Consider the following 27,094-nt stretch of genomic DNA (forward strand, 5'->3'; position numbering starts at 1 on the left):
GATTTTTTATAGCAGGTTTATTTAGAATATGAATAAAAAAAATTTTTTTTATGTATGGTAAATGGAGGGTAACTTTCCAAAATTATTTTTTTTCTTTTTTTATCTTTACAATACATTTTTATTAAAATAAAATAAATAACGCTAGTATATTTATATGCATAAAAAATAAAATATAAATTAACCTAAATAATGAATGTAAATGTGATAAAAAACAAATGAATACATCAAAAATAAAATAATAGCAGCATGTATTTTTAAATATTTAAAAATTTTGTAGTTTTAAATCAAATTTTGAATATATCATTGAAGCTACTTCAAAGCTTACATAGATTGTTATACTGATTATTCAAATATAATAAAATTAAGGCAGTGGAAGGTAGCTATGGAAAAAAGTCAGAATAGATAAATTGTATTACAATGGTCCCATGTTTAGATATACGTATGCATTTACTTATTATTAGTCTTTCTATTACGTACCACCCCTACATTTCATTGAAATATACTAAAAAATACGATGATACAAAAATTTGTAAACTAATATAATTGCTATATAGCTGCCATTTAACAGATTTATATAATGGGTAAGAATTTTATTTAAAATTAAATGCTTACTATTGTAGATATCATTCTTGTTGAGGGTTAAAAAATATTTTTAAATGTTTACGTTTTTCTTTTAGATAGATCTCTTATTTTTTAAATATTAACACAAATTTATATTCATACCATTTACCACACCGCTACAAAATTTCTTTGTTTTTATGTGAAAATAAATAAAAATGATTGCAAATATTCCTGGAAAGCTACCCTGCAAATGTGTATTACACAAATTAAATGATATCTATAAATTCTATAAGTGAAATTGATACAAAATGCATTAATATAAATATGCCTTCTCTTTAATGTGCGTCGATACGTCGCCTTTTATAAATTATTTTTCTGTTCCATATAGAGAAACGTATTAATCAAAATTCTATATCAGTTTCTGCTTGATTTTTTTCAAGTTCACTGTGTATTTTATTAGAATTTTTCGAAGGTGACAGTGATAATGATCTATTATGCGGATCTAGTCCAAGTATCATTTTTAATAATTTTAGAACACTTTTTTTATCTGTATTCTCACCTTCTGCGAAAAAGTATATATATATACATATATAGACATATATATATATATATGAATTAAATTTAACAGTAACAAAATAATCATTAATTAACATACATACCTTCACTTCCAGTAAGCTGCTGCTCAAGATTAAGTTTTTCTTGAGCTATTTCATACATGCCTTCTTCTATAGTATCTTCTCCTAAAAGTCTTATTATACGTACGGGTCTAGAAATAAATTACATATTGTTTGAATCTAAATATTTTATACGCAACGAGTTTAATATTGACACTTTATATAGTTTTTTTTTAAAATAACATATAACAAAATATTATATAAAAATAATTATTAGAATACATACTTTTTTTGACCTACTCTATGGCAACGATCTTCTGCCTGTTTATCATTATATGGATTGAAATCTATATCATGAATTATAACAGTATCAGCAGCCGTTAGATTAATGCCTAGTCCACCAGCTTTTGTAGATAATAAGAATATAAATATACTATTGTCTTCTGTATATTCATTAATAAGAGACTGTCTTTCCGTTACAGGTGTGCTTCCGTCCATTCTACAGTTAGAAAATAAAAATATTCAGAGTTTATGAAAAAATGTGTTTAATTAGTCATTATTTTTACGGTTATTAAAAAAATACTGTAATGAAAGAATGTATTTGCATTTATTATTATTATTAGTGGCATTTATAATATGTTAACCTTAAATAGGTATGTCCTCTAATAGTTAAATATTCTTCCAAGATATCTAATACCATTGTAAATTGACTGAAAATCAATACTCTGTGATTATTTTCTTTAAAATCTTTTAGGAGTTCATCTAGTTTCGTTAATTTTCCAGCTCCGGGAATAAATTCTTGTGGTAATCCAAACCCTCCCAAACTTTTATATATTCGCGTTAACTGATTTATTTGATAATCGGACATCCAGCATAAATCTTCAAATACATACTCTGAATTTTTTTGTTTATATCCAGGTTCTGCAGCTAATTTTTTAGCTATATTCTAAAAAATATAATATTATGTGAAATTCATAGAAGTAATGACTAACTATTTACCTTAAGCTGTGCTTCTTGATAATAATCTCGAACTAAAAGCGGATGATTTGCAAGTTTTCTCAGTTGCATCATCATACCAACTCCATTAACTTCGGTGCTTTCATTAGCTTCGGCAGAGAATTTTTCAACTAAATTTTTGTACATACGAATTTGCTTTTTAGTTAAAGTGCACCGTATCACTTCATCCGTTTTTTCAGGTAAATCGCAAAGTACCTCTGCTTTAAGTCGACGAAGGACAAAAGGGCGCATAATTTGTTTCGCATTTTTTACTTGTTGTTGTTCAAACAGGGGCTGCTTATTATTTTTGTCGGATGACATTTTCTAAAATATATTACACAGCATACACTCATACCGTTAAAACGTTTATTGAAATAATGATGATCTTTTTAATTTTCTATTACTTACGGAATTCTTAGAAAATAAACTTTTTATATCTGCTTGCTTTCCAGCAAACAGAGATGGCATTACAAATATCAAAAGAGACATCAATTCCAGTAAATTGTTTTGTAATGGTGTACCAGTTAAAAGAATACGATGTTTAGCCTATAACAAAAAGATATTTTATTTGTATACCATGGAAAATTTAAAAATAGTTAATCAGTTTTTTTTATACATACATTAATTCTAACCAGATTTTCATATCTAATTGTACTCATATTTTTAAGCATATGAGCTTCGTCAAAAACTACATAATGTATTGGCATAACACGAAATAATCTACGTTCTTCTGGAGTACTACTGATCAAATTATAAGTAGTTAATAGAATGTCTACATCATCAAGATCACCATTTCGCCACGACATTCTCATTTCTTTACGTTCTTCTTGAGAACCATAATATTGGACAACTTTTAGATTAGGTGACCATCTTTCTAATTCATTATTCCAATTTTCTGAAAATAAAAACGATGATCAAAAAATATTTTGTTAGATATAATTGATGGAAAATTCAATCCATCGTTAAAATTAATTGATAACTACCCATTGTCGAACTTGGAACAACTATTAAATGAGGCCCATCTTTTTCATTATTAAGTCCTGCTTCACTTAAATATGTAAGAAAAGCTATTACTTGAACAGTTTTTCCTAATCCCATTTCATCTGCAAGTATACCATTTACATTCTGAGCATGCATAACTGCGAGCCAATTTAAACCAATCATTTGATATGGCGCTAATGTTAATTTTGATGACAATCCTCTTGGCTGTTGTTTTATAGTAGATGAACCAGCAGCTACTGCTTTTTCAAGGTTTGTAGACAAACGAATGCATTTTTTCATAAGAGATTCTATTACTTGTCGTGTAGCCAATAACACCTATTACATAACAAGAGTTAAATCACTTTCAAAGGTTCATTTAATAAGGTGCTTTTATTAGCACACTTGATAAAAGATGAATATACCTGAGTTGAATTTAAAAGTTCTGTATCCAAATACTTATTATTTTGAAATTTCAAAACTAGATCTCTCCAGTTTTCAAATGGTCTTGCTTCTATCACTGCGTCTGCTCTTTTTTGTGAACACTGTGGTATTAGAAGCAATTCAGACAGTAGTGCAGTTCGCATAAATTCCAAAACTGCTTTTTTATCGTGAGTTAAATCATTCGATATTTCTGCATCTGAATCTTCATCATCGCTAAAAGATTATGCATATATATAGATATATATGTATATGAAAATGTATTTCAATACTTTTTAATTTTTTTTTAAATTTAAACAAGAATCAAATACAGAATTCCTATTAAATATTTTATCTTCATACCTATTAAATACTTTATCCTTATATTTGATTTCATCTGAATCTACATCAGCATCTTCATCGTGTAATTTTCTTCGCTTTTTGTAGCTGCTTTTACTTGACCCTTTCAAACTTCGTTTTCTTTTCTTTTTAACAATGTTTTCAGCTTCTTCGATGTTCCAATTGACATTATTAAGTACTTCTTGTATATACTAAAACAAAAATATGAATCAATAATATATAAATTTATTAAAATCAAAATATTAGTGATAATACATACAACAGTATCATTTTGTGGGTACAATGTAGTTAAATATTTGAGTTTTACTTCCTTCTGTTTAGCTTCGGATTCTTTTTCTGATTCTGAATTTGTAACATTTACTTTAATAGGACTTCCAATATCACTGTCACTATCTTCAATACGATTAATTGATTTTCTATGTGGTTGAATATCAGGACTTACTAAATTACTGTCATCATCAGCTAAAATAAAAAGTTGTATATATTTTTTTTTTTTTAGTTCATTGAAAAAATCCTAAATATAATTATATCATGAAAATATATTGGTTTTGCATTTATGAATATGAGTATAATAAGAAAATGTTAATTTTATAAAGATAACATACAAGATAAATTTGTTATAAAAAAAAGATATGACATTTTAGAATTCTCCATATAGTGGCGTTTCTAACATTTTCTACTCTTGTTTTCATTAAAAATGTTTTCATTATTATTTTGGCGAATGCGATGAAGAACTCGTTCTTTGAAAGTCATTGATCTCTTGGTTCTGCATCTACCAGTATTCCGCAAACGTTTTCCGAATGAATCTGTATACCGAAACGGTTTAAGCATTCTTTCGAAAGTTATCCTGTCTAATAAACACTTATTAAGAAAATGTTCCGTATATAAACGTCTTGCTAATACAGTATTGCATTCGGCAAGACAATACATTAAATGTATGTTAGCCATGTCAGCGTTTGTATATGTTATTATCAATGTAAATTATCAAAGAAATGTATAGCTAATTTCCACGTGTATATTTATTACTAACAGAATGTACTAAACTGATTGAAAAGTATTTACTCAGTAAACAAGAAAGCTGTCAGATAAGAAGCTTACTTGTATGTAGTTGAAGCAAGTAAGTTATATAAATAAAGGGAAGACTAAAACAGCTACAATTTGGAAACAAGGTCATATCAGGTAAATAATTATTTGATTTTTTTTTTATTTTAGTCTACTAAAACCACCCTTAAAATTATGCCCACGTATTTTGAAACAACCTATATATACACGTACATATATACATAAATGTACATATGTGTACATATTTATATATGTGCAAATGTGCATATAATATATATATGTATATAATATATACATATATATATACATATATATATATATATATATATATATATATAAAATGAAAAATTGAAGTAGATAGAATTAAGAAAATAATTAACGATTTTATAATGTCTTACACATATTTATTCTTTTCACTTTCTTTTGAAAACGGAATTGCCTCAAATTACCCAAGGGACTAGGACTACTTGTATCAGCTTTAGGTGAATTTGAATCCGACATTGTTTCAAACAAAAGACGAATACTGATAAAAAAACATTTTTATCCGCAACAGAAGAAAGTTAAAAGATTATTAAATATAAGAACGGAGACACTGCCATTTTCAACGATCTGCAAACAACAAAGTGTGCCATCTGTGACCGTCTTAGATGTTTCAAATTATATCCACGATTTGTGAGCTCCCTCTTTATCCAGTTATCGAAATTAAGAATATTGCAAAAGTGATTAATTTTTTAGCGGATTATTTAAATTTCCAATAATTTGTTTTTTGATATATTTCATTTTTCAGGTTATTAAATAATTAACTAACAAAATCTTTGATCTTTAGATATATATATATATATTTTTTAATTTTTTATTCGATATTTCTATCTTTTTAATTATATAGGACATATTGTATTATACAAATATACCCTAACTTGACCATACAGTAAACATCATGCCACCGCGTGGTTCATACAGTTGTTTAGGGATAGGGTTATATTGCTAGTAATAATGGGAAAATATTTTATAAAATTTTCATTTATTGGGACATTATATAGGTATCTCTTTCAATAAAATCTATTAAATTTAAATATAGTCATATGAAATATAAAATTATATATCTTTTAGTAAATATATACTCTTTCATAAAAATAGTACATGTATTTAAACATTATATGAAAATTATGTGAAAAACAGAGAGACAAATGTCAATATAAATATAAGTTTGATTAACTTTACTTTGATTATTTAAGTTGCGATTTTTATGTCATGTAATTTTATATATAAATATATATACATATATATGAAAATTATGTTCCTTATTGAATTAAAGGTAATAATTAATAAAATTTATTTAAAGAGGATTGCAGAAGCACGTAAATAAAAACATCCTTGATATTGATTCTGTCCAAGGTGCTATTGAAACAGCTTTACTAACTATACATCCAAAACCTGTATCGAAGCCCAGATTATATTTAACTAGCAGGTAATTCTTGTTGTATTGAACTTTCTTGTTTAATATTGTTTACATACTTTTAATATGAAAGTCAAAATTATATCAATTTTATTGTATTTGTAGAACTGATGCAGGTGTACATGCGTTACAAACAATTGGTCAAATAACGTTAGAAAATAGGTATAATAAACTATATAATCCCGAAGAAATATTAAGACAACTTAATCGTTTTTTTAGAAAAACTTCACATTTCATTAGGTAATAAATCAAATTGACATTTATCATAAATATAGTTACTGAAATATTTCTTTTTTTTTAGGATATTAGAATGTGTTCCGGTTGTAGAAGAATTCCAAGCTAAGAACATAGTTAAATCAAAAACATATATATATAGGTTTATGATAGCTAAAAAATATGATGAACAAAGGCTACCTATATCAGAAATGTGTCATAGTTTCCATCTAAAGTATTGATAATGAAAATACATATAATAAGAAAATTTCCTTAAATCCATTTTTTACATTAAGTATTCATAATTGCTACATTAATCTTACAGATCATATACTTTTGACATAGAAAGAATGAAAGAAGGTACAAAACTTTTCATGGGCCTCAAAGATTTTAGAACATTTGCATCACAATCAAACAAATGTTTAAACCGAAATTATGTACGCAGCTTAAATAGTTTAACTATAGAAAAAGCACAACCTTTAATGTATTTTGATGAACTATCTACAAATTTTAATTACTGGCATGTTGTAATCAGTTCTAAGGGTTTCTTATTTAATCAGGTAATATATTGCAAAATGCAGAGAGAGAATTTCATTATATATTAATTTATAAATTATTTATGAATATTAATACCCTTTTTATGACATTAAATAGGTTAGACGAATAACATCAGCATTGCTTGGATTGGGAACTGGACGAATAACTGAAAAAGATATAAATACAATGCTACAAGTTCCCTCGACGAAAAATTGGAACACACATTTACCTGTTGTCGTACCACATGGACTACATCTTGTAAAAGTAGATTATGATCTTAATGAATTAGAAAAATATACAATAAAAGATAAACTTAAGGAATTAAATATTGATAGCAGTATACAATCAGTTAATTGAATATTGCATTTTGTATATTATTAAAATTACTTATCGTACGATACGATTTTATTTTGCAATGGATTTACAAAATCTTATAAAAAATAAAAGTATGAATTTAAGACCATCTAAAACGGTTATTACAGATAATCTTGGTAGAAGATACGAAGTTGTGAATGGCATAAAAAAAGAATTAACACAAGGTTTACCTTTCGTTATTGATGAAAAACCTGATATGCAAATTTCTTGTATTATACATGGTTTATTTCTTAGTTCACAGGATCCTGCCGTCAGTATAGAAATACTTAAGAAATACAATATAAAACACATTTTAAGTATTGGTATTAATTTGAGTCTTAAATTTAATGGCATAAAATATTATCAGTGTGAATTATTAGATTTGCCAGAATCAGATATATTCTTATCAGTAAAAACATGTATTAATATAATACATAAAAATCGTCATGAAAATATTCTTATACATTGTAATGCAGGAGTTTCCCGCTCACCAACTATTGTTATTTCTTATTTGATGACTTTAGAAAATATATCATATGATGAAGCATACGAAAAAGTTAAAAGTAAAAGAAATTGTATCAAACCCAACAGCGGATTTGTTAATCAATTGAAAGCATTAAATGTATCAAATTTACTTGAACGAGATTAAGATGTAATAATACATATTAGGAGAGAAAAGAAAAACTCTTATGTAACAATAAATCAGTTATGTAGTATATTCTTACAATAAAGTTCGTGTTTCGACATTATTTATCTATGTGTACAGAGAATGTAATAATTACAATTTTTATATTTATAACTCATTAGAAAAAGTATATTCATGCACAGCTTCTATCAAATTCTTAGCCAAACTAAGTATAGTAAGATTTGCTAATTCTTGCTTTCTTACATTTAACCATGCATTGGGATGACGTAGGTCGCTATACCAAGTAAGCTTATAAAAAGTACTGTAAATCTAAAAAATATAAGTGAATTTCTGCATACATGATACTTCTATTATCCTTATAATAGCAGTATTATGTACCTGTGTGATACTTGTTATACATTGATTATATTTATTATTATAATTATTATCAATATATGTCTCTCTCTCTCCCTCTGGCGCGCGAGAGCACGCGAGACTTTTTTCTAATATTCAAATTCCTCTAACAATTGAAATGAGCTGTCTTGAAGAAAATAGACAAGGCACTTGAACCGAATATTTTTTTCTTAGCTAGTTGGCCTCAGAAATAGTAGAATGCAGGTTTGCACATGATACATTAAGTGATGAATAAATAAATAAAGTCTTCTAACGAAACGTACTTTGTATCTTCTTTGATCTATAAAATATTGACGATTCTCTTTAACAACGGCGATTCTGCATCTCATATTTCAGTGGCTATAAAAGAGCGCACGTGCGTGTCAAGGTCTTCTGAAGATTGTTCCTCCAACGCACAATATTATTTTTAAAGCTTTCAAGCAAAACCAGTAATAAGTAATGTTATATTCTCCCTCATTAACTTTTTGTATAATATATTAGAATTTAGGGATGCAGAGAGCAGCCCTAACAACTAGGTAACAAAGTATGAAATTACAATAAGATCTAGGAACGTTTTCCTTAGAAAGACCTTAAAGCTTCTTGATACGCATGTATTTTTCCATAGTTTCTAATATCATGATGTGGTTCAAAATTGATTCCACTAAAGTTTAACACAACATAAAGAAGCAATTTATATACAAAAATATAAATAAATTAACAAAATGTTATGCCAGACAAGAGTGAAAAGCTCACTCACACAATCTAAATGAATAAACAATCTGAAAATTATATAATACACAAAAGACTACTTCCTAAGAACCCACAGCCTTAAGTACAACATATCTGTACCTGAAAGGCATATTAACAGAAACAGTTACAAGATTACACATTTCATTGCGTATAAAATCATGTGCTTCCTGTATCTCAATATATATGCATAACGAGGCAACGAAATTATAATGTTTCGCATTACAGTTACAGATATATAGGACATTGGTGTGTGAATTGTAAATATAAACATCATTGTCAAATATTATGTAGCAAACCAGTGTCAAAGTCCAATAGAGTGGCCAGGTCGTATGCAGCAACATCAGTAATGGAATAGGGAACCACCCCAGAAGGGAGCATATATTTTTATACTGTTTGTCAGAGGAAAATTACCTTAAAATGATTCTCTAGCGACAATTCTTAACGTTTAACACCCCAAGGACCATCAGGGGTTGCAATTGGTACATGAGAATATCCAGCAAATTGTGGAAACTCTTCAACGCTCGCGGTATTTGGAGCATTCTGTTGCTTTTGCTGTTCCCAAGGACCTCCTTTTACGATAAAACCAGAATCACTTTCATTGTTAGTTAAACCGCCTTCATCGTGATGAGGCATGCGAAGATTTTCGCGATATTCATTTTCTAATACATCTTGCATCTAGAATTTCAAATATAAATCAGTCTTTATCTATCATTATTAATGTTATTTATATTCATAAATATAAAAAGTAGAATACATACGTATTCTTCTTCCAAGTTAAGAAGATGATCCTTAGCTTGAGCAACATTTTCTTCTGCCCCCTTTATTGTAACAACGTTAGGGTCGGGGTCAGTTTTTCGTGGAAATTTAATATCCACTTTGTATTCGTCCATTATTTTACGAATATTCCTGCCTTTTGAACCAATCAAGCGTGAATGTACAGCAGCGTTTATAGGTATTTCTTCTTTTGTTAATCGATTCTAAGGAAAAATAATATCTAATAATTATTTGTTTTTATTAATTTTGTTATTTATCAACATGATTTAGGTCTTACCAATTCATTAACTATTTTTGATATATCATCGCGCGCACTATATGCATTTTTTTCATAACCAGTAATAGTAATGATATGCTCTTCTGGATCACCTTTCCGAGGGAAATTAATTTGAACATCGTGATCACTACGTATTTTGCTAATAACAGCACCCTTACGGCCTATTATTTTTGGATGATATTCGGGATCAATCTCAATCTAAAAGAAGTAATATATTAGAAATTATTTTTTTGTCTATAAAATAATCATACAATGAAGATATAAAAATAACTGATTACACCCCAATGTATCAAATACCTTTAATTCAAAGGATTTAAGTGCTCTATCTTGACGATCAGCTTCCAGAGATTTGCATTTTTCTAGGATTGCATGCTTCGCATCTTCAACACACGATGGTGTTCCAGATATCTGATCAATAATTAGTACGTTAATAATAATATCTTTATAACTTAAAATTATAAGAAATGAATTGTATGAATGTATTAGAATATACCTTTATATAATCAAGTCTTTCTTCTGCAGGTGATAGCATTATACGAACATCATACATATTCATTAATTCTCGTACATCACGACCTTTCTGACCAATTATCGAACGATGAAAATTAAATGGTACTGGTACCTGAAAATAACAAATTTTAATTATGCGATTACCAAAGAAATTTTTTAAAAGGATATTTACAAAATACTAACTTCAATTGTTATAGGTACAAGATCAAGTAATGCTTGTTTGGCAGCAGCTACATTGTCTGGTTGGCCAGTGATACGAATTATATCACACGCCAGAACTTCCTCTGAGAGATCTCCATTTTCACCATTAATTTTTTCGGTAAACTGATGTTCTTCTACTAAATTATTTAACATTATATGTAACACGATATATATTTCTATTTAATTGTGCTTATATCGGTTAAAAATAAATATTCAATTATTCTTACCATATGTATCACGATCAGGGAATTTAACTTGCACGTCATATTCAGCTGAAATACTTTGAACTTTGCGACCTTTAGCCCCCATTACGGTACGATGATGTTTTTGGGGAATTATACATTCTACTGTTACCATTGATTCCTATAGGAATAATTTATTATATTTTTCAAACGATCCATTTTTTATTTCAAATATTTTTATTGATAGATAATTGCTTTAAAGAATATGCAAAGTTATATTACAACTTACTAGTTCCTGAACAATTTCTTGCATTCGTTGTTTTGCAGCTTCAATACAATCATGTGATCCCTTAAGAATTACGCGATCGCTATCGACACCTGCTCTTGGAAAAGAAATTTGTACACCGCCACATTCATCAGCAATACGATGTAAAACACCTCCTCTTCTCGCCACAAAATGTCTATGATGTTTGGGATCAATGTGTATTTCACCTTCAGTAATATTATCCTGTGATAAGAAAATATATAAATTAAAAATTTTAAGCATATTATATATATATACATATCACGAAATATTGAAAAAGTCTTACAATTTCACTGATATTTGCTTCTAATTCAGCCTTGGCTTTCTCTACGGCCTCTTTTTTGCCCATTATAGTAATAATTTCTTTATCTAGATCCTCTTCAGTTGGAAACATTATACGGGCACCAGTAGATTCTCTTATCTAATAAAAAAAAAATATGAATATACAAATGTTATTTTGATTTTGGAATAATATTTATTACATCTGATATTAGCATAAAAATAATACCTTTTTAATATTGGCACCATTTTTTCCAATAAGAAATTTGTGATGTTGAACTTTGGCACGAACTTCAACGGAATAACTTGTGAGTTGCATTTCAGTAGTGAGTTCAAACAGTTGCTGTTTCGCTTTTTCCACATCCTCTTTCGGACCTCTGATACTCACCTAATTAAAATATAATAATTTTATTTCTTTAATCTTTTTGTATTTATATCGTGGAGTATATTTCTTTTTGCATTTAATACAAGTATACAAATATATATTATACAAAATTAAATGGTTCGAATGATACTATAACAAACAAACAATTTTCTTTTATCTTCTTTTATATTATATTAATTTTGAAATAAAATTTTGCAAATTAACTATAACAAGAAATATATCGTTCGAGGGACCTTTTAAAATTATTTTAATAAAAATTTACAAGATATATCGAAGAAAAAAATACCTTGACAGAAGAAATTTTCAAATAAATTATAAAAAATCTGCTCTATTAATCAATGTGATGTGTTCTCCCGAAACCGTTTAATTTTGTATGAAACGTTTGTTTGTATCTTTATTACAGACCTAGAAAATTGCATGCATTGATTGTAAAAAAACAGCTTACACTTACTTCTAATATTTATTTAAACTTATTTTCTTACCTTATCACTTCCACTTTCAGCAGAAGGAAATTTAATTGTTACACCACCACAATCTTCCATAATAGAATGTATTAGTTTACCGCCAGTTCCAATTAAGAAATTATAGAACTTCGGTGGTATAGTTATTTCATTAATTACAATATTAGCCTAATAAACAGAAATTATTTAATTTATTAATAATATTATTAAAATTTATAGGTACTTTTATATTCTTATAATATATACCATTTCATCTTGAATCTTTTGTATCATTTCTTTAGCTTTTTCCATATTTTCTTTCTTCCCGGTGATAGTAATAACATCACTTTTTTCACCTTCTGCAGGTAAATCAATTTTCGTTTGTGTTTCTTCTCGTATCTAAATAATATCATGATATAATATAAAAAAGAATTAAAATTATATTGTTTTTTTATTTTTCTTACCTTTTTGATATTAGCACCACCTTTTCCAATAACAAATTTATGACATTGTTTGAAAATGGGAACTTCTAACACATGATTGTTTTCATTCAGTTCTTTTACTAGTTTCATCAGATATTTATGGCACTTATCAACATCTTCTTTGGGTCCCCTAATTTTAACAATATTCCCTTTTTCTCCTAAAAAAAAAGAAAAAAATAATTTATATATAATATATTTCCGATATATGAAATAAAAGATTAAACAAAAATTATACATTGTAAATTTTTGCTAGCAGTTTGCATCTGGAAGCTGATCAGGAATCTGGGTTGTTTGAATGGGTGGACAAAGGGATGAACGGTTAGATGCAAGTAGAATTGGTAGCTGTGACAATATATATCTAGTTTAAGTATTTATTGAAAATTGATATTTGCTAGCGATTCGCATTTGCAAGCGGACTAAGAACCAGAGTTGCTTAGATAGATGGATGGATGTGTGAGTAGTTGGTTACTGGTAGAATTGATGACTATGACAATATACATCTCGTTTAGGTATTTACGGAAAATTGGTATTTACTAGCGGTTATGTGTTGTAAATAAATAAAAAGCACAATATTGAATACCTGGACTAGGAATTATAATTTGTACTTGATTAAATTTGTCTCTAATCTCTTTAATATTATCTCCTTTACTGCCGATAATATCGCGATGAAAACGATGATCTATTACAACATCTTTTTCGTTTTCGTTCTCCAATTTCTTAATCATCTCCAACAGTTCCTAAACAATTAAAAGATAATCAAAGTTAATAAACAAATTCTAATAAAACCATAATTAATTTAAAAGGATGTGTAGCATATATAAATACTAACTGTTTTAGCTTTCATTACACCTGCTACGTTGCCTTCAATACGGATTATATTACTACCATCATTTTCAGAAATGTTGATTACAACACCTGTAGCTTCTTTAACACGATTTACTAAAAAATACACATGTATTTTAATATTATATAAATAACGAAATTGCATGAAAAAGAAATATGAAATTCTTACCATTACATCCATTTTTACCAATTATATGTTTATAGAATCTAGGATCAACATTTAATTCTGTAAACGTAAGCTTTGACATAAGATCATTAGCCATTAGCTGAAGTTCATTTTGTGCCTTTTCAACTTCTTCTGGAGGACCTTCAATTTTGATTTTATCCTCTTTACCAGTAAATTCTACATTTACTTTAGGCATTTCCTGCGTAATCTTTTTTATGTTTACACCTTTTCTTCCAATTATGTACTTGTGAATCCAAACGGGAGCTTCTACTACAGCCGTTCGTACACTGTTTGCCTTTTCATAAACTTTGTCTAGCGCTACATGTAAAAAATAACATTACATTATCGAGATAAATATACAAATTATGTATTTATTAACATAGAAAATTAATAATCATCTTACCTTGCCCTAATTTTTCTTGTGGACCTCTTAAAGTAATAGTTCCTGTTGCTGAGTCTGGAGCTGGCATTTCAACACTTACACCAGTTAACTGTAATATTTCAGCTATAGTACTACCGCGAGGTCCAATAACATATTTATGTTGTGATTTGGGAACTTCAACTGAAACTGTTGTACACCTTCTCTCCTAATATAGAAATACAATAAATATTTATATTAAACCAGTAAGTAAAAAAGACGGCAATTACTTAATATTTGTAAAAACATACCATATCTTTATAAATATGTTCTATTTTTTGTTTAGCCAATAAAACACCTTCCTTCTCTCCAGCTATAGTTATTTCATCATTTTGTACAGAAGTCGGAGGAATATTAATACGAGCACCAGTTTCACTCATCATAGCATTTAAATTTTCATTATGCGCTCCATATATGAAAGGATGATAAATTTTTGGCACATTTATCCTTTCGAATGCTTTTCTAGACTAAAATGTTAATGCATTATATATGAATGTATATAGCGTTTCTAAATATCCATGGAATTACATAGCTACCTGTTCATCAGAAATAACTCTAATCTCATGTTCAGCTTTTTCTATTCCTTCTTTAGTTCCAGTAATGGTTATTATGTCTGATTGATCTTGAACACCCGGTACATTAATTTTAGTTGCAGTTGTTTTTTCGAGATCTTTGAGTCTTTGCCCTTGTTTTCCAAGAATCCAGCGATGATGATCCTTTGGAATACTGATTTGTTTACTTGCCTGAAATAAATGAATAATAAAGTAAAATTAGTAAATTATATATTTAATGTATTGAAATGAAATCAAAAATTCATACTTGAGTTTGAAATGTTGTTAAAATTCGTCGTTTTGCTTCCAAAACTTGATTTTGTTTGCCAGTGATCAGGAAAGTAAGAGACTGATCTTTTGAAGTTGCTATTTCAATAATGGTATCTGTCTCTTTCATTATTGCTTTACACGTTCGAATTGATTCACGTTCTCCAAATTTATCACTATGATCAAATTTACGTTCCTCTCCTGGTACGCGAAATATCTAAAAAAGAAATTTTTTAAATTATAATTCAAATAAAATCATAGAACAGAATTATTTATGCCACAACATATGATATTCACATCAAAAATAAAAAATACTCAGTTTATAATTAGGTGAAATGATACCTGGGTAATCGTTATGGGCCCAAGTTGCATATTGTTATTTAATGAGAAACTATTGATTCTTCCAGAGCTGGAAGCAGATTCAGGGAGAACTGGGAATGTTTCATCATAGGTTGGTGGTTCATAAGGAGTTCCCTCCTCCATTACTGATTGCTGCTGCATATTGGGATTGTCCTGTTTCGTGCCAAGTCCTTACAGTAGCACTATAAAACAAAACAATTTATTGAATGATAAGTCAATTTCATTTTTATAGTAATAAAGCGAGTAGTTGTATATATAGCGTTACTTTATAATTTGTATATACTTTATTTTATTTAAAAGATATATTCACATTGATATATTCAAAATAATAACAGGGAAGAGAAATTAATATAATATTTTAGTACCAATGCAGTACAGTATCAATCAAAAGATTGAAATTAATACTTTTTGAATCTCAATTACTTTTGACTCTATTTTATAATTAGTTTAGTTATATTTAGTTTTACAACCATATATTGCAAGTCAGGAAACATAAACTAATATCCTCAGTAATGTTCACATTTGGACACATAGAAATGTCTTATGTTATAATTACTTAGCAAAATCGTTAATGCTATAACATATAAACTATAATCAGATATGATAGAATTAAAAAAAAGAAGAAGAAAAATCATTAAGTAACTTAATATTCCGAATTTGAACTACAATCACCATAAATAAATAAATTAATTAATATATGTATATGATAAATGAATAATTTTCCAGAATGTAATATTCCATGGACTTTTCAAACACAAAGTAAAAAGAAATTAATTAAGATCTAATTGAAAATATTATTTCAAAGGTATTAACTGATTTAATATTTTATTAATTACAAGATACTAAGTAATACAGCCTATGTATATTATTAGAAAGTAGTTTCTCCAATACAAAATCGTGAACAAACAATTTAATTGCTGGCGAAATTTAATATAAAAATATAAAATAATAAAAATATAAAATACAGTGGTGACTTTAAAAGATGAATTCAAAAAAGATAAGAATAAAAAAGAATAAGAAGAAAAATATAATAATCCGAATGTATACCACGCTTATTATATTGAAATATTACCTTGACAATTCTTGAGAAATCTATAGAGATCCACATATAATACTTTATAATTAAGTACTTCTTTTTCGTTAAACAACAATAGGAAAGATATTTTATAAAGTAGATTAAGCAAACTAACTTAAAATAAAAAGCAGCATGTTAACGATCAGAGGTTGAAGAACTAACCACCATATGGAATGAAGTATTCACCTGACACGTCACGACTTCACTAACCTCTTCCCATACGTATATTTAAAAAATCTTACTCTGAATCACGAATGACGAAAAATTATTTATTTATTACATAAAACTAAAGTTCTTAATTGACCAATGTTAAAATTAGACTGGCTTACGTTCATACATAGGAGAAATGGATAATGTGCTAAGAAAAAGTCTACTTACTCTACCGTAATCGAAAAATCCGGCCAAGTAATAAATGTGTATTAGCTAGCCAGTTTACCGATGATCTGCCTGGAACATCGCAAGATCAATGAATGTTAAATACACAAAACAGTATAATATATATAATTACATTAACGCAATGATAAATGTGATTTTTCAGAACGAAAAAGTTCACAACGTTCCTTACCGGTCACGTAAAGTGAAATGTAGTAAAATCGGATGAATTCTCAAATGTTGCCTGCATGTAAAAATTCTTCCATAGTTGAGTAGTAGTCTTTTTATGCATTCCGTAGTGCTATTACATTTTTCGACCAATAAGAACGAAGTAATCTTATCGGAGGCCAATTACAATTTACAGATATTTCATTAAACCTATTTAAATTAATTTCAACTATTTAGTTAAGTAACTATCCATTTTTTTCTACCAATAACAATGATCAATTAACTTACTCCAACCAATCGCAAGAGAAGGAACACGAAACATTCTTATTTTGTGTTAAATTCCTTCGATCGATTGCACGGGATGCAATCTCTCTAGTTCTCCGAGATTATTATTGGTTAAAATTAAACGAAAATAATGCACATACGAATGAAACTGTACAAAAAGTAATATTTATTTATATATATATTTTTGTTGTGAATAACAAAACATTTATTAGAAATATCTTTTTTACCTAAACTTTTCTATTATTCTACGTGATATACATACTTACATACTTATATATATATATATATATCTAGTTGTTTTGTTTATTATTTGTTTGTATAATATAAATGTTATTGGTGATAAAACAAAACATTTTTATTAAGTGCATAGCTCGTGAACGAATCGTTGCTAAACTATAAAGTTAACACCATCATGGATCACTAGTCAGGGATTTATTAGATTGAAACTTTAATTTCTTTGGGTTTTGACCTTGATTTAGACCTTGACATTACGTTTTAAATTTCAATGGAGTTTAATAATTATTTGATTTTTTTTCATTAAGTATTATTAACAACGATTGAACGTAGAAAAAGGTAATTATATAAGTAAACGTATCCTAAAATTTTCTCTAGCCTATATCATTGTAGTTTTTATTCTTACATTTACTATTGTCTTCTTCATCAATTCGTCTTTAGCAGGTTTTGAATTATATAAATTCAATCATCTATTGAAAATTATTAAAAAGAAAACAATATCTAATATTGCCTAAGCGTGAATTACATATGTCAATAGATTTTAATATGCAAATTGTTTTATTTGTATTTGTGCAATATGTATATGGAATCAAATGAAAAATATTCTTCCATGACCTCAAAAGATATTTTCCTTAATACTTATTATTCAAATTCAATAATCATGTTTCGTAATACAATATTTATTGCAATTGAGTAAATATATATGTATATATAATATATACATATATATATATATATATATATATATGTATACTATTATACTCAGAATATAAGCTTAACATAAGAGTTTAAATGCAAAAATGTAAAAGCCAATCGGTGTTTCTATGCAATGCTTTTATGCATCTACCAAAAATGGCGTCCGTATGTGAGATCTCCGATTGGTCATCTACTCATATGCATGTGCATATATATCCCTCTCTTTTTCTCCCTCTCTTTCTTTCTCTATCCGTTTGTAATGGAACAGCTTGTGTGATGGCCTTAAGTTTCGTAAACGCATCGCGAGAGGATTTGTGATATCGTTCCTTGTGAATCTACGAACTTTCACAAACATTTCGTACAATGGCATCTGCTAAGAAAAAGCAAGACGAGAAAAATTTGAAGATATTACGTGAATTGGTTTCTCTTCCCGGGAACAAAGAATGTTTCGACTGCCATCAACGAGGACCGACTTACGTCAACATGACAATCGGTTCGTTCGTCTGTACATCTTGCTCTGGTATGCTGTAAGTACATGTTTTTTAGAAGTTATTATATTCGCTTGGCCCATTATTCCTATGAATTAATATTATTTGATAACGCATTCCATTGTGACTTCTATATCTTTCTTTCCCCTTTGGTTTATCGCTTCTCCTTCCGGATAACGGATTGCGACACCAGCATTTTTCTTCTTCACTATGCTCGGCACTCTATCATTTATTTTTCTCGAATATATCGTTCTCATTATCCCTTTTTCTGATTTTTATTAGATAATTAAAAGAAATGCTCTTGCCATTGGATGCAAATAAGTCTTAACTCATTTTCTGAGAAGGATGTAGATAAGGTATATGTTCGACATTGACCAAATGTTATCCTCTCAGTTGATAAGTATAGCATCATTGATACAAATGCATAGTTTATAAATGTACATTATACAGTTTTCTTTGCATAAGTATCAGTAGTTTCCTTTTGTATAAACGAACAAAAATTTAAATGAACTATGTTGTAAAATCTTGCGTCTAATCTCTTTTGTATCTTTCATTAATTTTTTATGACCCGATAACGCACTCATTTATGTATTTCGAAAAGTATTTAGAAAATAACTATTAACTAATTTCCTTATATTACTATTGTTTCTTTTTTGTAGATTAGAATACGTATCATCTAATTATAGAAAATTTTATTTTGAAAATATACGTGCGACATATTTAGTCTATTAATTTAAAAGACCATCTTCATAACACATTAAAATTTATATCTTCTAAAAAAAGAATAAATAACACAACACTATTAATATTAGCATGGAATGTTAACTATTTATATCTTCTAAAAATATAAACTTTACAGAAGAAACTGAAGAAAATATTATTAAAGTGGCATGTTGCCAGAATGGAATATACATATATATAATGCATCAATTTGTGCAATGTAAAGCAAGATGATGAAATTATGTTTTTAACATTAATTCAAGGTCAATTTTTGTTAATAAGTATTTTGTATTTCTGTACTCTTTCACAGACGGGGTTTAACACCACCACATAGGGTAAAATCAATTACCATGGCAACATTTACCCAAGAGGAAATAGATTTTGTAAAAGAACGTGGTAATGAATATTGTGCAAGGACATGGTTGGGTTTAATGAACTCAAATTCACCGTTAAATTCAGATATTAAAGACGAACAAAAAATGAAAGATTTAATGAATGCAAAATATGAATTGAAAAGGTATTACTTAGATCCGTCCTTAGCAAATCAAAATTCAACTCAGCAATCGCAGTCTGTGAAACAAACAAGCATTCCACGCGTTCCTCTTTCTGGAACATCTACTACATTGCCTGTAACAGCACAGAAAATAAAAAATTCGCAAGTTATTAGTACGAATAATTTTACGTCAGACTTTGTAGCTGATTTTAGTAATGTTCCTGAACCTTTTCATACCACAGTGCCTGTTAATAGGCTGAATCAATCTGTTACACCTCAGCCATTTTTTGCTAATTTTGACAATAATCCTGTCTTCAATACTCCTAAAAGTATGTCTATTTTATATATTTGCTTTAATTATAATAAACGTATTATCAATAACAATGTTATTAATTATTATTAGATTAATTTTAATAAAGTTTATTTTATGTATAGGCACCGACGCGTCAACTACACTTAATATGAGTGGAGGAAATTTGCTGACAACAAACATGAATGGAACTAAAGTGCCTCCATCAGAAGATCGTTATGCGGCACTCAAAGACTTAGATTTTTTGATGAAACAATCGCAACAGAAAGAAGAAACAACTAAAGTATTAACGTCGGCATGGAATTCTAATAATTTCAATAGTAAGAATATTTACTAATTTATACAAATTGTATACAAAAAGAAAAGAAATGTAATCAATGGTTTGGGTTGCAGCAACAAATTCTATATGGAATGCAGATAATCAAACAACGCATGTAATTTCAAATCCATTTACAAGTACTGATGTGTGGCGACCATCTGCTAATGTAATAAATAATAATAATAATAATAATAATAATAATAATAATAATAATAATATGCAGCCAGATAGCTCTCTGTGTAATCCAATTAATCCATTCAAACAAGTGCAATTTCCTGTAAATAATGGTAAGTTTTAATAAAAAAGTATATTTTTAAATCATTACATAATGCAAATAGAAAGAAACTTATTTTGTTTTATTATTGTTATATATATATATTTTATTTGTTTTATTTAAAAGTCATCGCGTGTATGTGTAATTAATCAATCATTTTGATTGTTTAATAATTAAATTTCTATTTTATGTAATAACTCTTTGTGTAATCCATCATGCGACCTAAGTAGTGCCGATATTCAAATAACATATTTTATAATATAAATATATTATTTATCTTGCATAAATGAAATCTATCTTAAAATGCAGATTCGCAATGGATGGGCATAGATTCAGCTAATAACAGAGATACTGTTCAATTTAGTCAGTTAACAACACCATTAACGAATAAAGTTTGGCAACCAACTGTTTCAGCATATCACGCGAATCCATTTATGGCAAGTAATCAGTTTTTAATTTTCCTTAAATTTATTTTGCTTATTACATAAATTGGTTTTACTATGTTTCTCTATTGTAAAGTCTTACAATATTGTTTTAGGTGGGCACAGGTGTAAGCACTATGACAAGGAATTCTAAAAATCCTTTCTTATGATTATGCGACTATAAATTTTTATTAGAGCTACGAACAAATAATGAAAAGTACTAAAATATTAAAAAAAAAACTAGATTAGGAAGATTGTTTATATGTGACCTTATATATATATATATTATTATATATATATATATATATTGGCAATTAGCGTTACTAGCTTTTATTCCTAGGAGCACCAATCTCTTATTTGTATAACTAAAGTAATACTTTTATTTATGTGACTATAATGTACATGTTTAATAAAGATAAGCTTTGTTACTAAATATATATAATACTTACTGAAAAAAAACCAGCCCTAATATAAGATTGGTTCTTTGTGGTTTTATATAAATATAATTAATCATTTATTTATAATGTGGTAAAGCAATAAAGTACAAAGTCTAATAAGGGTATACTCAAAATAAGCAATGGAATGGTAATATATGCATATTTATATATATATATAATATAATTATAATTAATATATACATATATATATATATATATATATTACCTGGCACACACTTAAATACGGTTTATTTAAAAACTTGTAATAAATACAAAATCACAAATGAACACGTTGTCTTTGTTGTAATTTAATACCAATAGATGATGTGTAGAAATCCACTTAATAGTTCGTAATTGCACGATAATTGTTATTTGATCATTATTCTTGCACAGTCTATATTATGTGTAGTTATATGATATATTATTAATCATAATAACATGATCGGTGGCATTGTTGTACAATCACACGTGGATATAAGAAGCCTTTATCAACTATTCAAATGTCACAGCTGCCATATGATATCATTTTTTTTCTTCTGCAGAGTTTGGAAGCTCCAACAAGTATAAGAACTGCTAATGGCAATTACTTAGAATAATAAATTATTTATCAGTATAAATGGAGAAACAATCAAGAATCTCTAATACATGAGTCGACCAATTATGTTAATCATTATGTATAAACATACGAGCTGTATGATATTGATATTACTAGGCAGGCATCGCGTATCGAAGTGATACATCTCAAAGCGCATGAACTTTTGCATGGCACGAATTCATCTAGCAACCATTACTGCTAGGATTGCCTTTTGGTAAAGGGCGCACCAAATATAATTTTTCGCCTTGTTTGTTGGTATAAATTGGTGCTCGTTGATAATGATCTACCAACTGATCTAATGTATGGAACTTTCTCTGGCCAATGCAGTACAGTGCTCCTTCTACATGTACCCTAAAATGCTTATTGCGCCCTGGAGCTTTTAAGGAAACAGAATAATCTCCCATCTAAAATATAAATAAAAAGAAATTATTTTCAACACCTTTTTTTTTTGTATTTATTCTTATGATTAATAGAAGAAATATAATGATGAAAATTATTTACATTAGTTTCACTATCTCTGATTAAAAAGTCGCCATCGTGACCATGTTGATTGAGCAAAGTATCACACTGTGATCTTGTAATATTGCCATAATACCAAGGTTTTCCAACAAGATGCGGTCTATCGCCTGGATCTGGTCTTCGTTCAAGAGAATCATTTGCACTAATTTCATTACTCGTTACGCCACGATCGCGATATGGTTGTGTTAGATATTCGCTGAGTTCCTGAAGGTAATTACGTGGTACTAGGCCAATTTGTCCTTGACTATTTCTTGCTTTGTACCATTCAGGATCTGCTGGAGGACGATCAAGAATCTCCAAGCGATCACCTTTTTCAAAAGATAGCTCCTGATCATTATTTGAAGAAAATGAATATAATGCAACTACAATATCAAGAACATTTTCTGCCATAGCATATGTATGAAGAGTATCATCGGCATCGCCTTCTTCTTGAGTATAATTTGATGGGAACCAACCAGCCTGAGTACCACTTTGACCTCTCCACCAACCATCATTGCTTTTCTCAAGTATTAGGATTCTGGTGCCTTTGACAAGTGATAATTCGTCTGCTTGCTGAGCTTGATAGTTATATTTAACGACAGCAGTACCTATTGCTTCACTTGGATCAGCTGGTAAACGTCTAGCCATAATAGGTGATTCTACAGCACGGGAAGGTGAATTACTAGATGGTAATGTTTTAGAGCCAGAACCCTTTTTAACTTTCTTTTTAATACTGTCAAAAAGAGATGGTTTTTCTTTTTTAACATAATTGCTTGGCACGTAACCAGCTTGTCCTCTAGCACTTTGTACTCTCCACCAGTGCTTGGAATCATCGAGCAATAAATAGCGCTCGTTTTTACGTAGATCCAATTCTTGAGCTCCCTGTGCTCCATAGTCGTACTTGGCGACAACGTAACACACGTCGTCCTGACTTGTTTTGCCTAAAATGTGTTATAGAAATTATTTTAACGTAAGCTTACTAAATAGGGATATAATCTAAATTAGCCAAATCAAATTTGTTTTTACAAAATGTACAAAACATTACTAGAGCTTACTTAGGATAATGTAATCAAATTAAAAGCATTTACATTAATTACTAATAAATTTAATTTTTACCACAAAATAATAAACTAGAATCATACATACCGATAAAGAAAATTATTGCTGATATAATTCACGTGTAAGTTAAACATTATAATCAAAATAATATAAAAATTTTATTTAAATATATTTACATAAAATGTATTTTGGAAAATATAGTAATTTGTACTAATATAAAGCAATAAAAAATAAATGTACAGATAAAGCAACGCATACAAGAATAAAAACGTACCATGCTTCATGGCTGCCATGTGCGAAAAGGGGGGGGATTTATATATAAGAGTGTGTATGTGTGTATTAAACTGTGCTACGAGTAGTTACTACAGATGTACTACTCTGATTGTTTGTAATTCTGCTTGTACAATGTTGGTGACGTATGTGCAGCAGGCATTCATTCCTCAGCTTTTTTGTTTATTGATGGTAAACTTGACGATCTCTTTGTTCAGACTCCATCGTTCTTGCAGGTAGGACAAGCAAGCGCATTACCACACTTTGAAGGAAATAAAACAACAATTATTATCTTGAAATTACAAATAAGAAATTACAAAAATGATAATTCTTTTTTATTGAAAATATTATAGCTTTCATTTAGAAATACAATTTATATATAATACACACGTTTTCTTCATTAAATATATCTATATATATATAAGTATTTTTGTTTTTCATTATAAAGCATGCACCTATACCAATGAATTTCACCTTAGATATATATATATATATATGTGTACAGGATGTCGTATAACTAGTCGTACAATCGAGCAGATAAATCTACATGAAAAATTAAGTCGAAAATGTAAAATACAATTTTTACACATAAGATTTTGTTTTCGAACAAAATAAGTTTAAACATTTGTCAAGTGCATATGCACTTGATTCAGTTTCAGCTCAAGAAATTTCACTATCTTCATTTCGGATATTTAGAAGAGCATTTTTGTGCTTCTTAATATGTTTACAAATATTGTCAATATGATGATATCTCTTATATCAGTTCTATTTTCATGTTTATCAAACAAGACTTTTAATTTTCAAGATTGCAAGTTCAATTAAGTGCATGCGTATTTGATCAATTTTTTTATTTATTTTTTTCAAAAACAAATCCTTATATCAACAAATTTTATTCTACATTTTCGACTTAGTTTTTCATATAGAGTTATATCCTACTCGCTGATATCGTCAGTTACAGTACACCCTATATATGTATTATTAGGTCATTAAGATGAAACGTCCGATTACTCCGATTACTTCTAGTTCGAAATTGAACGTTTCATACATAATTACCTAATACAGAAATTTACAATATTTTGTAACAATATCAGTTAAGATAAAAATAATATTTGAGATGTTTTATTGTATGTACGCATAGGTATGTTCTTATAATTTCTCAAGTATATATTTTAGCTTAAATAAATCAAATTTACTCTAAAGATAAAAGATTTATAACGTGCATAGACAAGGCAATATTGTACAACTAAAATTTCTAAAAATAAAATCAATATGTTGATATAATAAGCACATTCCTGAATTGGTAACAAAAAATAAATAATTCATAATAAAAATAATAAAAAAAACCGTCGATTGTAGTAAAAATTCTATATAATGTTTATTATAATAAATCCGATTATCCGATTTAAGTATATAAACCTAAATTTGATAACAAAGTATTAACTGTTATATCATAAAATACATACTAAGCACTTAGATAGAATTGAATTTACACAAATTAAAGGTTTGAAAATATACATAGTACATAGAAAACTGTAGAACATGTAATATATAATATTTAAATCGTTTATTTATTAATGGTGATATACATTATAATAAAAATCCAAAATATAATTTTAAAAAAATTAAAGAAATAGGAAAAATAAATATATATGAAATATTTTNNNATATATATATATATATATATATATATATGTATAAAACCATAATTTTTATAAATAATAAATTACGCAAGGATTTAGCAATATATAAAATAATATTAGGACGCGTAAAATAGTTGGTGAAAAATCGTTAAATGACTGTATTTTTTTTCGTGCGATTTTATCGACTTACCGATTTTTAAACTTGACATATTCTTGTATACAGCTCTTAAAATCGACGTTTGTTACACGGATTGTTTTCCCCCACTCCGGTCCACAGCCATGAACAAGAACGAAATACAGCGTATGTAGGATTAAACTTTGGGGAATGAGAGAAAAAGGAAGGGAGAGAGGGGTCGTCGGATAGGAAGACGAGGGTACCAAGGAATCAGGGAATGATTCCGACGACCGTACAAAACTCCATCCACTGAACGATGTTGATCGTTTCTGTTTTTCTACTAACACTGCACCGCATAGAAGGGCAACGACTTTTTCCGTTAAACCATAAAACTTCCTTCTGCGGCTAAAACCTTATACCTTAACGGCGGTAGACACAAATATCTAATGCTCTACCGATTCCTTCGCTTCAATTAGTTTATGCGGCCCCTCCCGCAAAAAAGGACAGACCCACCCTCTGTACAGAAACACCAAATCTATGTACGAATAGTCGAGATTACTAACTCTTAGTACTCTATTGACAAACGTGATAACAGTGCCGCATAGTGGTAACTGTTTGTACTACTACATTCTATTATATATACATAGAGGATAACCAGATTGCATCAAGTTAATTAGTTATGATTGGACAAATCCTCTTCGTGATTAAAAATATTTAACCAATAGCGTCGGTTTATTTTAAGGAACTATTTTTAAGATTCCAAAATATACCTTTAATATTTTATATTCTTTTCCAAGAAATGGATATTTTTATATATTGTTTCCAGAAATGATTATAAATATTTCTTTAATTTTTATATCCATGGA

At 28.3% G+C, this 27,094-nt stretch overlaps 6 protein-coding genes across 13 annotated transcripts; 3 read left to right on the plus strand and 3 right to left on the minus strand.

Moving 5' to 3' along the window:
- Positions 1-428: 428 nt before the first annotated feature.
- Positions 429-5,642, minus strand: LOC106793081 (SWI/SNF-related matrix-associated actin-dependent regulator of chromatin subfamily A containing DEAD/H box 1 homolog). 2 transcript variants are annotated; one of them, XM_014759696.1, is made up of 12 exons: positions 5,390-5,642; positions 4,189-4,391; positions 3,933-4,120; positions 3,575-3,806; positions 3,155-3,488; positions 2,792-3,066; positions 2,580-2,717; positions 2,175-2,495; positions 1,820-2,121; positions 1,462-1,674; positions 1,221-1,327; positions 429-1,123 (listed from the first exon to the last, which is right to left on the minus strand). In XM_014759696.1, exons 1-12 carry the CDS (start codon positions 5,490-5,492, stop codon positions 963-965), a joined length of 2,577 nt encoding a protein of 858 aa, XP_014615182.1. In that variant the 5' UTR covers positions 5,493-5,642; the 3' UTR covers positions 429-962. The 2 variants fall into 2 exon arrangements, with proteins under 2 accessions (XP_014615182.1, XP_014615183.1); XM_014759697.1 differs by lacking the exon at positions 5,390-5,642 and adding an exon at positions 4,535-4,941.
- Positions 5,643-5,913: 271 nt separating this feature from the next.
- LOC106793087 (tRNA pseudouridine synthase-like 1) lies at positions 5,914-7,944 on the plus strand. 2 transcript variants are annotated; one of them, XM_014759709.1, is made up of 6 exons: positions 5,914-6,031; positions 6,334-6,459; positions 6,553-6,687; positions 6,749-6,895; positions 6,986-7,220; positions 7,315-7,944. In XM_014759709.1, exons 1-6 carry the CDS (start codon positions 5,985-5,987, stop codon positions 7,552-7,554), a joined length of 930 nt encoding a protein of 309 aa, XP_014615195.1. In that variant the 5' UTR covers positions 5,914-5,984; the 3' UTR covers positions 7,555-7,944. The 2 variants fall into 2 exon arrangements, with proteins under 2 accessions (XP_014615195.1, XP_014615196.1); XM_014759710.1 differs by having other exon boundaries at positions 6,553-6,609.
- Positions 7,646-8,200, plus strand: LOC106793066 (dual specificity phosphatase DUPD1). The gene is made up of 2 exons (XM_014759675.1): positions 7,646-7,874; positions 8,028-8,200. Exons 1-2 carry the CDS (start codon positions 7,646-7,648, stop codon positions 8,198-8,200), a joined length of 402 nt encoding a protein of 133 aa, XP_014615161.1.
- A 43-nt stretch (positions 8,201-8,243) lies between these two features.
- On the minus strand, positions 8,244-17,583 carry LOC106793079 (vigilin). 3 transcript variants are annotated; one of them, XM_014759691.1, is made up of 23 exons: positions 17,399-17,583; positions 17,212-17,280; positions 15,741-15,940; positions 15,400-15,615; positions 15,117-15,323; positions 14,832-15,047; positions 14,566-14,749; positions 14,166-14,480; positions 13,983-14,092; positions 13,734-13,890; positions 13,136-13,311; positions 12,939-13,070; positions 12,714-12,860; positions 12,076-12,234; positions 11,854-11,988; positions 11,553-11,771; positions 11,309-11,444; positions 11,064-11,218; positions 10,864-10,992; positions 10,668-10,778; positions 10,371-10,568; positions 10,078-10,296; positions 8,244-9,994 (listed from the first exon to the last, which is right to left on the minus strand). In XM_014759691.1, exons 3-23 carry the CDS (start codon positions 15,897-15,899, stop codon positions 9,758-9,760), a joined length of 3,717 nt encoding a protein of 1,238 aa, XP_014615177.1. In that variant the 5' UTR covers positions 15,900-15,940; positions 17,212-17,280; positions 17,399-17,583; the 3' UTR covers positions 8,244-9,757. The 3 variants fall into 3 exon arrangements, with proteins under 3 accessions (XP_014615177.1, XP_014615178.1, XP_014615179.1); XM_014759693.1 differs by having other exon boundaries at positions 9,758-9,994; positions 11,064-11,215; XM_014759692.1 differs by lacking the exons at positions 17,212-17,280; positions 17,399-17,583 and adding an exon at positions 16,831-16,849.
- Positions 17,584-18,017: 434 nt separating this feature from the next.
- LOC106793107 (arf-GAP domain and FG repeat-containing protein 1) lies at positions 18,018-22,047 on the plus strand. 3 transcript variants are annotated; one of them, XM_014759752.1, is made up of 7 exons: positions 18,018-18,231; positions 18,857-19,115; positions 20,107-20,618; positions 20,725-20,919; positions 20,993-21,205; positions 21,502-21,629; positions 21,731-22,047. In XM_014759752.1, exons 2-7 carry the CDS (start codon positions 18,952-18,954, stop codon positions 21,782-21,784), a joined length of 1,266 nt encoding a protein of 421 aa, XP_014615238.1. In that variant the 5' UTR covers positions 18,018-18,231; positions 18,857-18,951; the 3' UTR covers positions 21,785-22,047. The 3 variants fall into 3 exon arrangements, with proteins under 3 accessions (XP_014615238.1, XP_014615237.1, XP_014615239.1); XM_014759753.1 differs by lacking the exon at positions 18,018-18,231 and having other exon boundaries at positions 18,668-19,115; positions 20,993-21,084; positions 21,142-21,205; XM_014759751.1 differs by lacking the exon at positions 18,018-18,231 and having other exon boundaries at positions 18,667-19,115.
- A 237-nt stretch (positions 22,048-22,284) lies between these two features.
- LOC106793108 (cytoplasmic protein NCK1) lies at positions 22,285-26,770 on the minus strand. 2 transcript variants are annotated; one of them, XM_014759754.1, is made up of 4 exons: positions 26,304-26,768; positions 24,478-24,735; positions 23,148-24,085; positions 22,285-23,050 (listed from the first exon to the last, which is right to left on the minus strand). In XM_014759754.1, exons 2-4 carry the CDS (start codon positions 24,494-24,496, stop codon positions 22,829-22,831), a joined length of 1,179 nt encoding a protein of 392 aa, XP_014615240.1. In that variant the 5' UTR covers positions 24,497-24,735; positions 26,304-26,768; the 3' UTR covers positions 22,285-22,828. The 2 variants fall into 2 exon arrangements, with proteins under 2 accessions (XP_014615240.1, XP_014615241.1); XM_014759755.1 differs by lacking the exon at positions 24,478-24,735 and having other exon boundaries at positions 26,304-26,770.
- Positions 26,771-27,094: the final 324 nt, after the last annotated feature.

Source organism: Polistes canadensis, unplaced genomic scaffold (assembly GCF_001313835.1).
Source record: "Polistes canadensis isolate GaletaPanama2010 unplaced genomic scaffold, ASM131383v1 scaffold_11, whole genome shotgun sequence".
Lineage (NCBI taxonomy): Eukaryota > Metazoa > Arthropoda > Insecta > Hymenoptera > Vespidae > Polistes > Polistes canadensis.

Coding starts and splice junctions, on each gene's coding strand:
- LOC106793081 (XM_014759696.1), bottom strand. CDS start 5,492: ATGTCGGATTCAAATTCACCTAAAGCTGATACAAGTAGTCCTAGTCCC. Junction 2,122..2,174: donor ATCAAGAAGCACAGCTTAAG/GTAAATAGTTAG, acceptor TATATTTTTTAG/AATATAGCTAAAAAATTAGC. Junction 1,124..1,220: donor GCAGCTTACTGGAAGTGAAG/GTATGTATGTTA, acceptor ACTTTTTCGCAG/AAGGTGAGAATACAGATAAA.
- LOC106793087 (XM_014759709.1), top strand. CDS start 5,985: ATGGGAAAATATTTTATAAAATTTTCATTTATTGGGACATTATATAG. Junction 6,032..6,333: donor TTTATTGGGACATTATATAG/GTATCTCTTTCA, acceptor ATTTATTTAAAG/AGGATTGCAGAAGCACGTAA. Junction 6,460..6,552: donor AGATTATATTTAACTAGCAG/GTAATTCTTGTT, acceptor TTGTATTTGTAG/AACTGATGCAGGTGTACATG.
- LOC106793066 (XM_014759675.1), top strand. CDS start 7,646: ATGAATTTAAGACCATCTAAAACGGTTATTACAGATAATCTTGGTAGA. Junction 7,875..8,027: donor AAAACACATTTTAAGTATTG/GTATTAATTTGA, acceptor ATTGTAATGCAG/GAGTTTCCCGCTCACCAACT.
- LOC106793079 (XM_014759691.1), bottom strand. CDS start 15,899: ATGCAGCAGCAATCAGTAATGGAGGAGGGAACTCCTTATGAACCACCA. Junction 12,861..12,938: donor AAAAGATTCAAGATGAAATG/GTATATATTATA, acceptor TCTGTTTATTAG/GCTAATATTGTAATTAATGA. Junction 12,235..12,713: donor CTGAAAGTGGAAGTGATAAG/GTAAGAAAATAA, acceptor TATTTTAATTAG/GTGAGTATCAGAGGTCCGAA.
- LOC106793107 (XM_014759752.1), top strand. CDS start 18,952: ATGGCATCTGCTAAGAAAAAGCAAGACGAGAAAAATTTGAAGATATTA. Junction 19,116..20,106: donor ACATCTTGCTCTGGTATGCT/GTAAGTACATGT, acceptor ACTCTTTCACAG/ACGGGGTTTAACACCACCAC. Junction 21,630..21,730: donor ATCACGCGAATCCATTTATG/GCAAGTAATCAG, acceptor ATATTGTTTTAG/GTGGGCACAGGTGTAAGCAC.
- LOC106793108 (XM_014759755.1), bottom strand. Junction 23,051..23,147: donor TCAGAGATAGTGAAACTAAT/GTAAATAATTTT, acceptor TTTATATTTTAG/ATGGGAGATTATTCTGTTTC.